The following is a 12,495-nucleotide window of genomic DNA, read 5'->3' as shown; positions in this document are numbered from 1 at the left end:
CAGGATTGGGCTGGTAAACGCCAGATCGCTGGTGAACAAATCTTTTATTCTGAATGAGTTATTCACCTCACTACACGTTTAGGTGCACCAGGTCTGTCCAGCGTCCTCCCCCGCCACCTGATCCAACTCACCACCAGGTGGTGATCAGTTGACAGCTCAGCCCCTCTCTTTACCCGAGTGTCCAGAACATATGGTCGCAGGTCTGGTGATACGATTACAAAATCGATCATCGACCTACGGCCTAGAGCATCCTGGTGCCACGTGCACTTATGGACACTCTTATGTTCGAACAGGGTGTTCGTTATGGCCAAACTGTGATTAGCACAGAAGTCCAATAACAAAGCACCGCTCGGGTTCAGATCAGGGAGGCCGTTCCCAAACTGTGATTAGCACAGTGTAGTGAGGGTGTGCTGGGAACGTCTAGCAGAGGCCCCAGTCCGCGAGATCTTCAACGCACACCTCCGGCAGAGCTTCAACAGCATTCCGAGGGAGACTGGGGACATTGAGTCCGAATGGACCATGTTCAGCGTCTCCATTGCCGAAGCTGCTGCATTGAGCTGCGGCCGCAAGGTGGTTGGTGCCTGCCGTGGTGGTAATCCCCGAACCAAATGGTGGACACCAGAGGTGAAGGGAGCCACCAGGCTGAAGAAGGAGGCCTATCGGGCTTGGTTAGCCTGTGGGACTCCGGAGGCAGCCGACAGGTATCGACAGGCCAAGCGGAATGCGGCTCGGGCAGTGGCTGAAGCAAAAACTCGGGTGTGGGAGGAGTTCGGAGAGGCCATGGAAAAAGACTTTCGGACTGCCTCGAAGAGATTCTGGCAAACCGTCAGGCGTCTCAGGAGGGGAAAGCGGTGCTCTACCTGCACTGTGTATAGTGCTGGCGGAGCGCTGTTGACGTCGACTGAGAAAATTGTCAGGCGGTGGAAGGAATACTTCGAGGACCTCCTTAATCCCACTGACACGTCTTCCGGGGAGGAAGCAGAGTCTGGGGATGAGGGGTGTGACCCACCGATTTCCGGGGGCGAGGTCACTGAGGCAGTTAAACAACTCCTTGGTGGCAGAGCCCCTGGTGTCGATGAGGTCCGCCCCGAGTTCCTGAAGGCTCTGGACGTTGTAGGGCTGTCTTGGTTGACACGTCTCTGCAATGTTGCGTGGAGATCAGGGGCAGTACCTGTGGACTGGCAGACCGGGGTGGTGGTCCCCATCTTCAAGAAGGGGGACCGGAGGGTGTGTTCCAACTACAGGGGGATCACACTCCTCAGCCTCCCCGGGAAAGTCTATGCCAGGGTGCTGGAGAGGAGGGTTCGTCCGCTAGTCGAACCTCGGATACAGGAGGAACAATGCGGTTTTCGTCCTGGTCGCGGAACACTGGACCAGCTCTTTGTCCTCTCGAGGATACTTGAGGGTGCATGGGAGTTTGCCCAACCAGTCTACATGTGTTTTGTGGACCTGGAGAAGGCATTCGACCGTGTCCCTCGGGGCGTCCTGTGGGAGGTGTTGCGCGAGTATGGGGTGTCTGGCCCATTGCTACGGGCCATTCAATCCCTATACAACCGTTGCAAGAGCTTGGTTCGCATTGCCGGCAATAAGTCGGACTCGTTCCCGGTGGGTGATGGGCTCCGCCAAGGCTGCCCTTTGTCTCCGGTTCTGTTCATAATTTTTATGGACAGGATTTCTAGGCGCAGCCAAGTGGCGGAGGGCTTTCGCTTTGGTGGCCTCAGAATCTCATCTCTGATTTTTGCGGATGATGTGGTTCTGTTGGCTTCATCGGGTGAGGGCCTCCAGCTCGCACTGGAGCGGTTCGCAGCCGAGTGTAACGCAGCGGGAATGAGGATCAGCACCTCCAAATCTGAGGCCATGGTTCTCAGCCGGAAAAGGGTGGAGTGCCCACTCCGGGTCGGGGATGAGTTCCTGCCCCAAGTGGAGGAGTTCAAGTATCTCGGGGTCTTGTTCGCGAGTGATGGGAGAAGGGAGCTGGAGATCGACAGACGGATTGGGGCTGCGGCTGCAGTAATGCGGACGCTGCACCGGTCAGTCGTGGTGAAGAGGGAGCTGAGTGTAAAAGCGAAGCTCTCAATTTACCGGTCGATCTACGTCCCTACCCTCACCTATGGCCACGAGCTGTGGGTAGTGACCGAAAGAACGAGATCGCGGATACAAGCGGCGGAAATGAGCTTCCTCCGAAGGGTGGCTGGCCTCTCCCTTAGAGATAGGGTGAGAAGTTCGGCCATCCGGGAGGGGCTTAGAGTAGAGCAGCTGCTGCTCCACATCGAAAGGAGCCAGCTGAGGTGGTTCGGGCATCTGGCAAGGATGCCCCCTGGGCGCCTCCTGGGCGAGGTATTCCAGGCATGTCCCACCGGGAGGAGGCCCCGGGGCAGACCCAGGACACGCTGGAGAGATTATATCTCTCGGCTGGCCTGGGAACGCCTTGGTGTTCCCCCGGATAAGCTGGAGGAGGTGGCTGGGGAGAGGGAGGTCTGGACCTCTTTGCTTAGGCTGCTACCCCCGCGACCCGACCTCGGATAAGCGGATGAAGATGGATGGATGGATGGATGGATGGAGTTATTCACCTCCTGGAAACTAGACTTCATGTGTGTCACGGAGACTTGGCTTAACACTGGTGAGTCCAGTATTTTATCCGAACTTTTACCAGCGGATTGTTCCTATTTTAACACACCAGGGACATCAGGGAGAGGAGGAGGTACGGCGGTTGTTTTTAAAAAGGATTTTAAATGTAAACAGTGTGTTTTACAGCCCTCGTTTTCCAGCTTTGAGCTCATGTGTTTTGAAGTCAGTCGCTCTAACTCTGTGCTCTTTGCTGTTATTTATCGTCCCCCTAAATACAATAAGAATTTCATTAATGACTTTTCAGAATTTCTAGCTGGGATTATGCCCAACTATGATCATGTTCTTATTGTGGGAGATTTTAATATCCATGTCTGCTGCCCTGACAAACCTCTGGTGAAGGAGTTTTTAAGCCTCATTGACTCTTTTAATCTGGTCCAGCCCGTACCTGGTCCCACACATGAACACGGACACACACTAGACCTGGTCTTGTCACACAGTCTACCTGTGTCTAATGTGGAAGTGACTGACACTGCTTTCCATATGGCTGTATTATTTGATGTTGTGTTTTCACGTACTACAGCTCAAACCGGTGCTCCTGTTCACCGCTGTCGGATTATTAACCCTTCCACTGCTGCCCAGTTCTCCTCTGCTTTTAACCAGCTGTCTATCCCTGCCGATCGTACACAGAGGACCTCAGCTCCTGGTTTCAATCTTCTTGCCTAACCATTCTGGACTCTGTGGCACCATTAATAACCAGGCAGCCCAAGGCTAAAACGGACCCTTGGTTTAATGACGCCACTCGGGCTGTGAGGAGGGAGTGTCGTAGAGCTGAACGCAGATGGAAGAGGGACAAACTGCAGGTGTCTCTGCAAATCCTAAAGGACTGCTGGCGCCTCTATCAGGATACGGTCAAAGAGGCTAAAAGAAAATACTTCTCTAAGATCATTTCCTCCAACAGTCACAATCCACGTGTGTTATTTAAATCTATTGACTTAGTCTTAAATGCTCCACAAAGTGGCTGCTTGGAGGCCTCTCATAAACTGTCTAATGATTTTATGTGTTTTTTCATTGAGAAGGTTGCAACCACGCGGGCTCTCATTTCTTCCCCTGAGTCCGACCCCTCTGTCTCGATCCCTTGCTCTGCTGTTTTTAACCAGTTTGAGCCTGTGACTCTTTCTTATTTAGAGGATGTGGTTGGCCACCTGAGGCCCTCTGGTTCCCCAAATGATCCTGTCCCACCACAATTTTTTAAGGAGATTTTTCCTAGCATAGGCCAGGCTGTTCTTAGTGTTATAAACAGCAGTTTAATATCTGGTGTAGTCCCTGCTCATTTTAAGCATGCAGTAGTACAACCCTTGCTTAAGAAACCTGCCCTGGACCACACTGTGTTGGCTAACTACAGACCTATCTCCAAGTTGTCTTTTATGTCTAAAATCTTAGAGAAAATTGTACATTGCCAATTGATGGATTTTTTAAATGAGAATGGTGTCCTGGAGGTCTTCCAATCAGGTTTTAAAAACTTGCATAGCACGGAGTCAGCACTCTTAAAGGTTTTTAATGATATCCTCCTTTCCTGTGACTCTGGCAATCATGATGTTCTTGACCTAACAGCTGCCTTTGACACTGTAGACCACAACATTTTACTGTCTCGCTTGCACCATCTTGCAGACATTCGTGGTACTGCTTTGAAATGGTTTAGGTCTTATCTTTGTGACAGAACTTTTAGTGTTAACTTTTTAGGGTATGAGTCTTCCTCTGCCACTTTTCAGTCTGGGGTCCCGCAGGGCTCAATTTTAGGGCCTCTGCTTTTTTCATTATATTTACAGCCCCTGGGAACCATCCTCAGAAGGCATGGAATATCCTTCCACTGCTATGCTGACGACTGTCAGATCTATCTGCCTCTGAAGCAGAACGATACCTTCTCTATTAAGCCACTTTTAGCATCTCTAGAAGACATTAAATCTTGGATGTCCCTAAACTTTCTAAGATGCAATTCCAGCAAAACTGAGGTCATTCTGTTTGGTCCTAGCGGACCTTGTGAACCCTCCGCTATTGATTTGGGACCCCTGGCAGAGTATTTTAAATCTGTTGTTACAAACCTGGGTTTTAAGATGGACAGTGATTTTAAATTAGATAGTCAAATTAGGGCTACTGTCAAGTCCAGTTTTTATCATCTAAGGCGCTTGGCAAAGATAAGACCTATTTTATCCAGGCCGCATCTTGAAACAGTAATCCATGCTTTTATTTCATGTCGTTTAGATTTCTGTAATGCACTATATTGTGGAGTTAGTCAGCATCTTCTCTCTCGTCTGCAGCTGGTCCAAAATTCTGCTGCACGACTTTTAACCAGAACTCGTAAAAGAGAGCACATAACTCCCGTCCTGGCTTCACTCCATTGGCTGCCTGTATATCTTAGAGTTCATTTTAAAATTCTCATGTTTGTGTTTAAATGTTTAAATGGTCTTGCCCCAACTTACCTCTCTGAGCTTCTGCATCCTTACTCACCCCCCAGGTCTCTCAGGTCAGCTCACAAGCTGCTCCTGGAGGTACCCAGGTCCAAGAGGAAGCTCAGAGGGGGCGGGGCTTTCTCTATTGTTGCTCCTAATCTGTGGAACAATCTTTCCCAGCACATTAGAGAGGCCCCTTCACTTTTAAAACACGTCTTAAAACCCATTTTTACTCTTTGGCTTATGACACAGTCTGACCCTGATTTTATTGTTTTAATCGAATGTGCTGATTTTATTGTTTTAAATGTGTTTTTTTATATATATATATATATATTTTTTTTTTTACTTATCTTATATTATTATTACTATTTTTCTCATTTCTTTTTAACATGCTCAATGTATCATGTTTGGCATGTCAAGTGTACAGCACTTTGTGTTCAGCTGGTGGCTGATCTGAAAGCGCTATATAAATAAATTGCTTGCTTGCTTGCTAAAGGTCAAGACAGGCGATGTTTCAGGTTTCCCCAGTTTGGAGCTTCCTGTCTGACAACAACCTGATCCTCACTGTCAGAGACAGCATCATTGTGCACCTTGTCTCTCTCAGACAGTTCAGTGAATATTTCCCAGTGACAGCAGAAGTGAGAAACCCATTCAGCCTCGAAGCATGCCCAAAGAGCAGGAGGGTTTAAGAGAACAATCTTGTGATGAGACACTGAAGTTTGCTTTCAGAAATCAGACGTTTTTGACATTTTTGACTCTTAGACAAGGCCATGCACTTCCATTGGTGACCACATATTCATGCAAGAAAGGTTTCTCTTCATATGCTAGAATACAGAAGCAGGTTGTGTGAGGCTGAAGCTGACCTTCCTTGATCCAAACATCACAGAGCAGTGTTACAGAGCCATTCACACACGAGGAGTGTAGGCTATGTTGCCAATGACTAAATGCTAATGTTTTGCATGGCATGGAGCTGTTATTATTAATATTCCCACCTGCTGCGTGTGTGAATGCAGTATCAGAGCTGTTAGCCCCCTTTGCTGCGAGTGTTTCAATGCAGTTACTATTGTCACTTGTCACACCCTGACTATGTGAGTGTTTCAATGCCATGCAGTTAATACTGTTTGAGTCAAATACAGCTGTGGCTGCTGATGGCAGTCAGTAATAGCATTTATATAAGACATAACATTGTCCCAACTATGTATGCAGTGAAGTTTTAGGCCGATGCTACTGTATTTTAATATCTGTCACATGACTGGTACTTAAAGAGACATATATTTCCCAAGGCGGTACCTACTGTGGTTAGGCAAAGCTTGTCACTAAAACTTTACCATACCTCTTCACGTGTCACGTTGCCGACGGTGACATTCTCTGTTTTGTTGTAGATGGTGTTGAAGACTTCATGGGTCTCCAGGCAGAATGTGGAGATGGAGAGCAGGATGAAGAAGAGCGAGGCAAAAGCCACATACTGTAGAGAAACAGTGACAGTAGAAAGAGAACAAGAAAGATGTTACAGTTTACTCTGTTTTCTCAAACAAAACATCAGGACATTATCACCAACTCACTTTAGTGCACTTCTACCACAGGAGGGGGTGCCAACAACACACTGAAGCCAGTGTGGAGTAATCCTGTCGATTCAGTGCAAAGGTCCTGAGTGGTTCAACATATTTGAGAACACAGTAAGGAAGAAACAAAGGATGCAGAAAGTGCCCCTTCATTAAAGTCGTGTCCAAATTCATGGGCTGCATCCTCCTGAGGACCCGGCCTTCGCGGTCTATGTGGGCCGGGTCCTCAGAAGGTCGGGTAGACCCAAAGTAAACCCCTGTGAAATTGGACGGTCTAGCCTTCAGATTAGCGTCACCGCTGTCTTGGTGGAGTTTAATAAACTCGGCTGTCTGCTCCTTGCTATCTAAAATATAACAGGACACTGGAGTAAACGCTCGACCGTCTCATACTTCTGTTTAATCAGTTTTCTGTTTGACGTTTATTCAGCTGTCTGAAAACCACCTGGGGGATTAATAAAGTTTTATTTTATCTAATCTAATCTAATCTAATCTAATCTAATAACTTTAATCTCAGCCAAACCGATTTACTCACGAACAAATAAAACACTGAAAAAAGCCCAACAATAACATTTTTAGGTTGACTAAGTGACTTATATATCACGTTTAACCTGAGTAGCAAAAGACCGCGGTGATCTGAAAATGATGTGCCGGGAGTTGTGCCGTTCTCGGCGGCTCTAGTGACCCTCGACCTCCCGGCTCGCTATCGAGCTGGTGGGTAGCAGATCTCTCCGAAAACGTCGGAGCACTTTTGCAAGTATGCGATATCTTGATAAACCGAGCAGATATTTGAAGTTTACACGGCTACTTTCTCGCCTGAAAATATGTTAAAAGTTGCTGGAAACTGGAGTTTGGTTGGGCCGCGCTATGAATTCTGGGATGTGGTAGGCCACGATGGACATACCTGGCCCATCCTTCAAATTCGGGGAAAAGGAGGACGCATTTTTCGGCTGCATTCGGAGGAGTCTACGAATTTGCACAGCCTTCGGCGCGTCGCTGTGACGTAATCTGTCTACAAATGCTCCTCAGGAGGATGCAGCCCATGAATTTGGACACCCCTTAAGAATAGATTCTTGATTCATTCCGCTGAGATCATTTCTGATGAGGCTTCAGTTAGTTAGTCAGGTCCTGTGTCACAGCTTCATTTCTTTTCTTGATGAAGGACATGACACACTGTTCATGTGCTGTACATCATTTTTAAAACCTGCCTCCTCAGTCCTCAGTTTTTCAGTGTTTGCAAATTTCTGAAAGACACACTGCATACCATTCCTGTAAAGGATCCATGGTAAGCATTGTGGCTGTACTCAGCTTGCTGCATTTGGTGGTGATCAATTGCCAGCTTATACACTGTGCACAGAGCATAGTCACAAATACTCCTTACAGCCCTCAATTGGATATTTGGTTTTAAAACACACACACACACACACACACGCACGCACACACACACACACACGCACGCACGCACGCACGCACGCACGCACGCACACACACACACACACACGCACGCACGCACACACACACACACGCACGCACACACACACACACACACACACACACGCACGCACGCACGCACACACACACACACACACACACACACACACATTTATGTATATATGTCACAGTGTGAATGAGTGGGAAAAGTAATAAGCTCAATGATGGTACTGAGCCATTGTAACATTTTTGTTACATTTTAGTCGTTTTAGAATCAAAGCACATGAAAACCACGTCTACATGTGTTCACATGTCAAACAGCAGCTCTCTGTAGGTCAATGATGAAAGTCAGTAATGTCATGCAGTTGTGCTTTTTCAAACACACACATGTATGTCATTTGTTTGTGTGTGCTCACAACGAATCACTACGTATGTGAGCATTTTCATCTGCTTGCTTTTTCTCAAGTCTGTGCCTTTGCCTTTCAGGTCAGTGATGAAGATGGACAGATGAAGTTTACTTCTAATCCGCAGGGAGCAAATCAAGTCCCACAGCTTATTATCCCGGACTAATTTAACACTGCTATCTACAGCTGCCCTGGATATATACACACACACACACACAGACACACACACATAGAAGAGCGCTTCCATCCCTTCAGAGGAAATCACACTGACTTGCATTCATTTTCTCCCTTAACCATTTTCTCAGCTCTAAAACTTACGCTAACCGTAAACCACCTTCAAAAGGATTCACACTTTCCAGTGTTCAGTAACATGGATGCTGGATCAGCCTGTGTCAGTCACCCTGTATTGTCATTGTCAACAAAACCATTTTACTTGGAGAGCAGACTCACTCAGCCACCAACGTACAGGAAGAAAGCACATTATAAGATCATTTAAGTCCTGCTGCCAGTAGAACTTAAGCTATAAATTAATTTGCCTGTCCACGTGTGTACACATCAAGCTTGGTCATCCATGTCTTTATAGACGTTGCCTTGCACACTGGTGCACCGTCATGTTGGAACAGAAAGGGGTCATCCCCAAACTGTTCAACTGAGCGTGAAATTGTCCAAGATGTCTTGGTAACCTGAAGGATTAAGTTTCACTGGAACAAAGAGACTGAGCCCAACTCCTGAAAAAGATACCCCACACCATTATTCCACCTCCACTAAGTACAGTTTTTCTGCAGCCACCAAACTCATCCATCGAATTGCCGTCTCCACTGTTTCAGAGTCCAGTTTCAGTGGGCTTTACACCAGTGCTTTACTCTTGCATTGCACTTGGTGATGTGAGGTTTGGATGCACTTGCCATGAAAAAACAATTGCATCAAGCTTGTAATGCACTGTTTTTGAGCTAATCTGCACACCACATGAAGTTGAATGGTGGGGGAGACTGTAGCGTTTTATTATAGGGACACGTTCTGTGTGAAGGTTCTGTTTTCTTGTTTAGTAAACTTCCTGCCTTTATGACCCTTTTGTGAGCAGGAAGTCACACAAACACACCCGCATTTACACACACACACACACACACACACACACACACACACACACACACACACACACACACACACACACACACACACACACACACACACTCACGTGCACATGCATGCACATACACACACACGAGCATACATACACATGCACACTCAATGCCTTGGGGTTTATGACGCACCATAGGGGGGGTTACAATGGGTGTTTGTGTAAACTCTGTGTCACAGAAATGAAAGGCTACTGTGGGGTGATGGTTCTTTGAAGTGGTCTGACACCGAGGGCAGAAGGGCTGCTCTGAGGTCCTTCCCTTGCTAGCAAGTAAAATCAATCGATCGCTGTTCGTCTTGCTTCGTTAAGGGTAATAAGTCTCTAAACCAGCGGGGCCTGTGGAAGCGCCTCTGACCTCTATAGCTCAGCATACGCTGATCTCACTCTGTGCCCCTCTGTGGCCTACCACTTTATGGCTCCCATACCCAACCACGTCCTCTTTGATATAATATCACTGTGAAATCCTGGGAAATTTCACGACTGTTTGCACAGGAGGCATCCTATCACTCAGGCTGGTGAGTGAGCTCCTTCGAGCGACCCAAATGGAAAAAGGAAATGATTTGGCTGGGCCACTTACACCAAAGTGTAATCGAGCCTGGTTACACCTACAGTATACTCAAGTCCTTTCACTGAAGGAAAACATGCTGCATCATGAAACGAATAATTGACCTGCTTAAGACCCACAGCTTTCCAACAGTCTTGAAGGAGTTCCCAGAGATGCTGAGCACTTTTTGGTCCTTTTGCCTTCACTCTGCGGTCCATCTCATCCCAAACCATCTCCACTGGCTTTAGGTCAGGTGACTGTGGAGGCCAGGCTGTCTGGTCAGCACTCCATCACTCTCTTTGGTCAAATAGCCCTTGCACAGCCTGGAGGTGTGTTCGGGGTCATTGTTGAAAACTAAATGATGGGATGGCATGTCGCTGCATGTCCCCCACACCATCACACCTCCTCTTCCTCCATGCTTCACAATGGGAACCATCCATGGACCATATGTTCACCTTTTCTGCAACACACAAAGACACGGCGAGTGGAACCAAAGATCTCAAACGTGAACTCATCAGACCAAAGCACAGATTTCCTCTGGTCCAATGTCCATTCCTTGTGTTTCTTGGTCTAAACAAATCTCTTCTGCTTGTTGCTCTTCCTTAGTCGTGGCTTCTTAGCAGCTATTTGAGATAAAGGTCTGATTCACACAGTCTCCTCTGAACTGTTGACTTGTGATTTCTGAGGCTGGTGACTCGGATGAATGTATCCTCAGCAGCAGAGGGGACTCCTGGTCTTCCTTTCCTGGGGCGTCCTCATGTGAGACAGTTTCATCGTAGTGCTTGATGGTTTTTGTGACTGCACTTGGACACGTTTAGTTCAGACACATCAGAAGTTTTATCAATTTTCCAACTGACTGACCTTCAGTTCTTAAAGTAATGATGGGCTGTCGTTTCTCTTTACTTAGCTGATTGGTTCTTGCTATAATATGAATTCTAACAGTTGTCAAACAGGGCTGTCAGCTGTGTACCAGCCTGACTTCTGCACAGCTGATGCTCCCAACACCATTAAGAACGCAAGAAATTCCACCAATGAACCCTGACAGGCTCACCTGTGAGGTGAAACCATCTCAGGTGACTACATCATGAAGCTCACTTGTCATTCAGTCTAACTTGGCAGGCTGTCTTTGGGAAAGGACATTTTTGAGAGAGAAATTCTTGCAGCTACAGTGAAAGTGAACACTAATCCTGAAATTGTAACTCTGTGATGGCCAAATGAAACCAGTCATTGTGGTTAAACCTGGGACTGCATTTTACAGACTTTCCAAACTGATAGCCGATGATTGCCATAACTGCAGCAGTGATGCAGCAAGAGGGATGTCCTCCCCTACACTGCACAAAAGACACAAACAGTGTCCCCTGTAAGGTGACTTCAGTACAAATAGCCTGGCTGAAGATTTGCATACTGTTTGCTCCCCAGCAGGAGGAGAATACAGCAGTCTGTTGGCTGAGATCCCTCTGCATGCACACACACACATTTGAAGTTTTTCCGACGTGTGTGGCGAGGCCGTGTGGATATGTGTGCTCATGTATGCGACAAAACGAATAGAAGGACATCATAGTAGAGGGTTAGGTGAGAGGCAGGATGCATGTGCTTTGATATCAGTGCTGCAGTGTACTGCTTCTCAGCATACTACAGAAGGTAGAATGTCTGAGCACACCTCCCTCTCTCAAATCCCTTTCTTACTCTCTTGTCAGTTTTCCCATTCGTGCTCATTTATGTTTTTGTTTTCTGAAGCCCTCAATCTGTTTCCCTGCTGTTGACAAGTGATGACATGCAGGGAGTGACAAAAAGGAGTTTTAAGTCTGGTAGGGGTCATTTTTTATGACCACCGTTTAGGATTTTCTCAAGTTTAATTTTTATTCTTCAAACTTGATCCTGTAATTTGAGCACAAAGCTGAACGCAATGCTTTAAATAAGCGAATGTCTGTAATGCATTTATCTTTATACCTTTGACTCGACACAGGAACAACCAGCTAGCCTGGATCTCTGGTTCACTCTGCAGTTAAATTGTGATTTATGATGCGTTTCATCTGGACAGAAACTACAGGAACAATATCACATTTATATTTTAGAGAAATGTTTCATCTCTGTTCAAAACCTGAGATCTTGTTAATGAGTACTGGGCGGATCGATAAACCGTAGTCAACCAAGAAACGAGAAACGTAGCTTGTGTTTTTGTAAAAGATGACTGTTACTGCCAACCAATCATTAAGCAGGTTTGTACTAGACTAGTAAGTTTGTAGGTTTTTTCCCTTATTGTCCACGTCTGGGATCTGACTCCACTCGCACCTTGTAGTTCTTCTATTTCATGATTTCCTTCCAGCGATGCCCAAAAATGTAAATTCTGTCTGAAAGGGTAAACCTAAAAGTGAACTTAACTTTAATCCACACCAGGCTGCAC

At 46.7% G+C, this 12,495-nt stretch overlaps 1 protein-coding gene across 5 annotated transcripts in view; it reads right to left on the bottom strand.

Annotated features, from left to right (window-relative positions):
- Positions 1-12,495, bottom strand: part of kcnc3a (potassium voltage-gated channel, Shaw-related subfamily, member 3a) — a 105,403-nt gene that overhangs the window by 57,837 nt on the left and 35,071 nt on the right. For all 5 annotated transcript variants that reach the window (XM_076882820.1, XM_076882819.1, XM_076882822.1 and 2 more), the window contains exon 2: positions 6,349-6,480. In XM_076882820.1, coding sequence (XP_076738935.1) covers positions 6,349-6,480 — 132 coding nt within the window. The remainder of the gene's footprint in view (positions 1-6,348; positions 6,481-12,495) is intronic.

The sequence above is a fragment of the Maylandia zebra genome, linkage group LG4 (genome assembly GCF_041146795.1).
Source record: "Maylandia zebra isolate NMK-2024a linkage group LG4, Mzebra_GT3a, whole genome shotgun sequence".
Lineage (NCBI taxonomy): Eukaryota > Metazoa > Chordata > Actinopteri > Cichliformes > Cichlidae > Maylandia > Maylandia zebra.
This window is presented reverse-complemented; position numbering and strand designations above follow the sequence as displayed.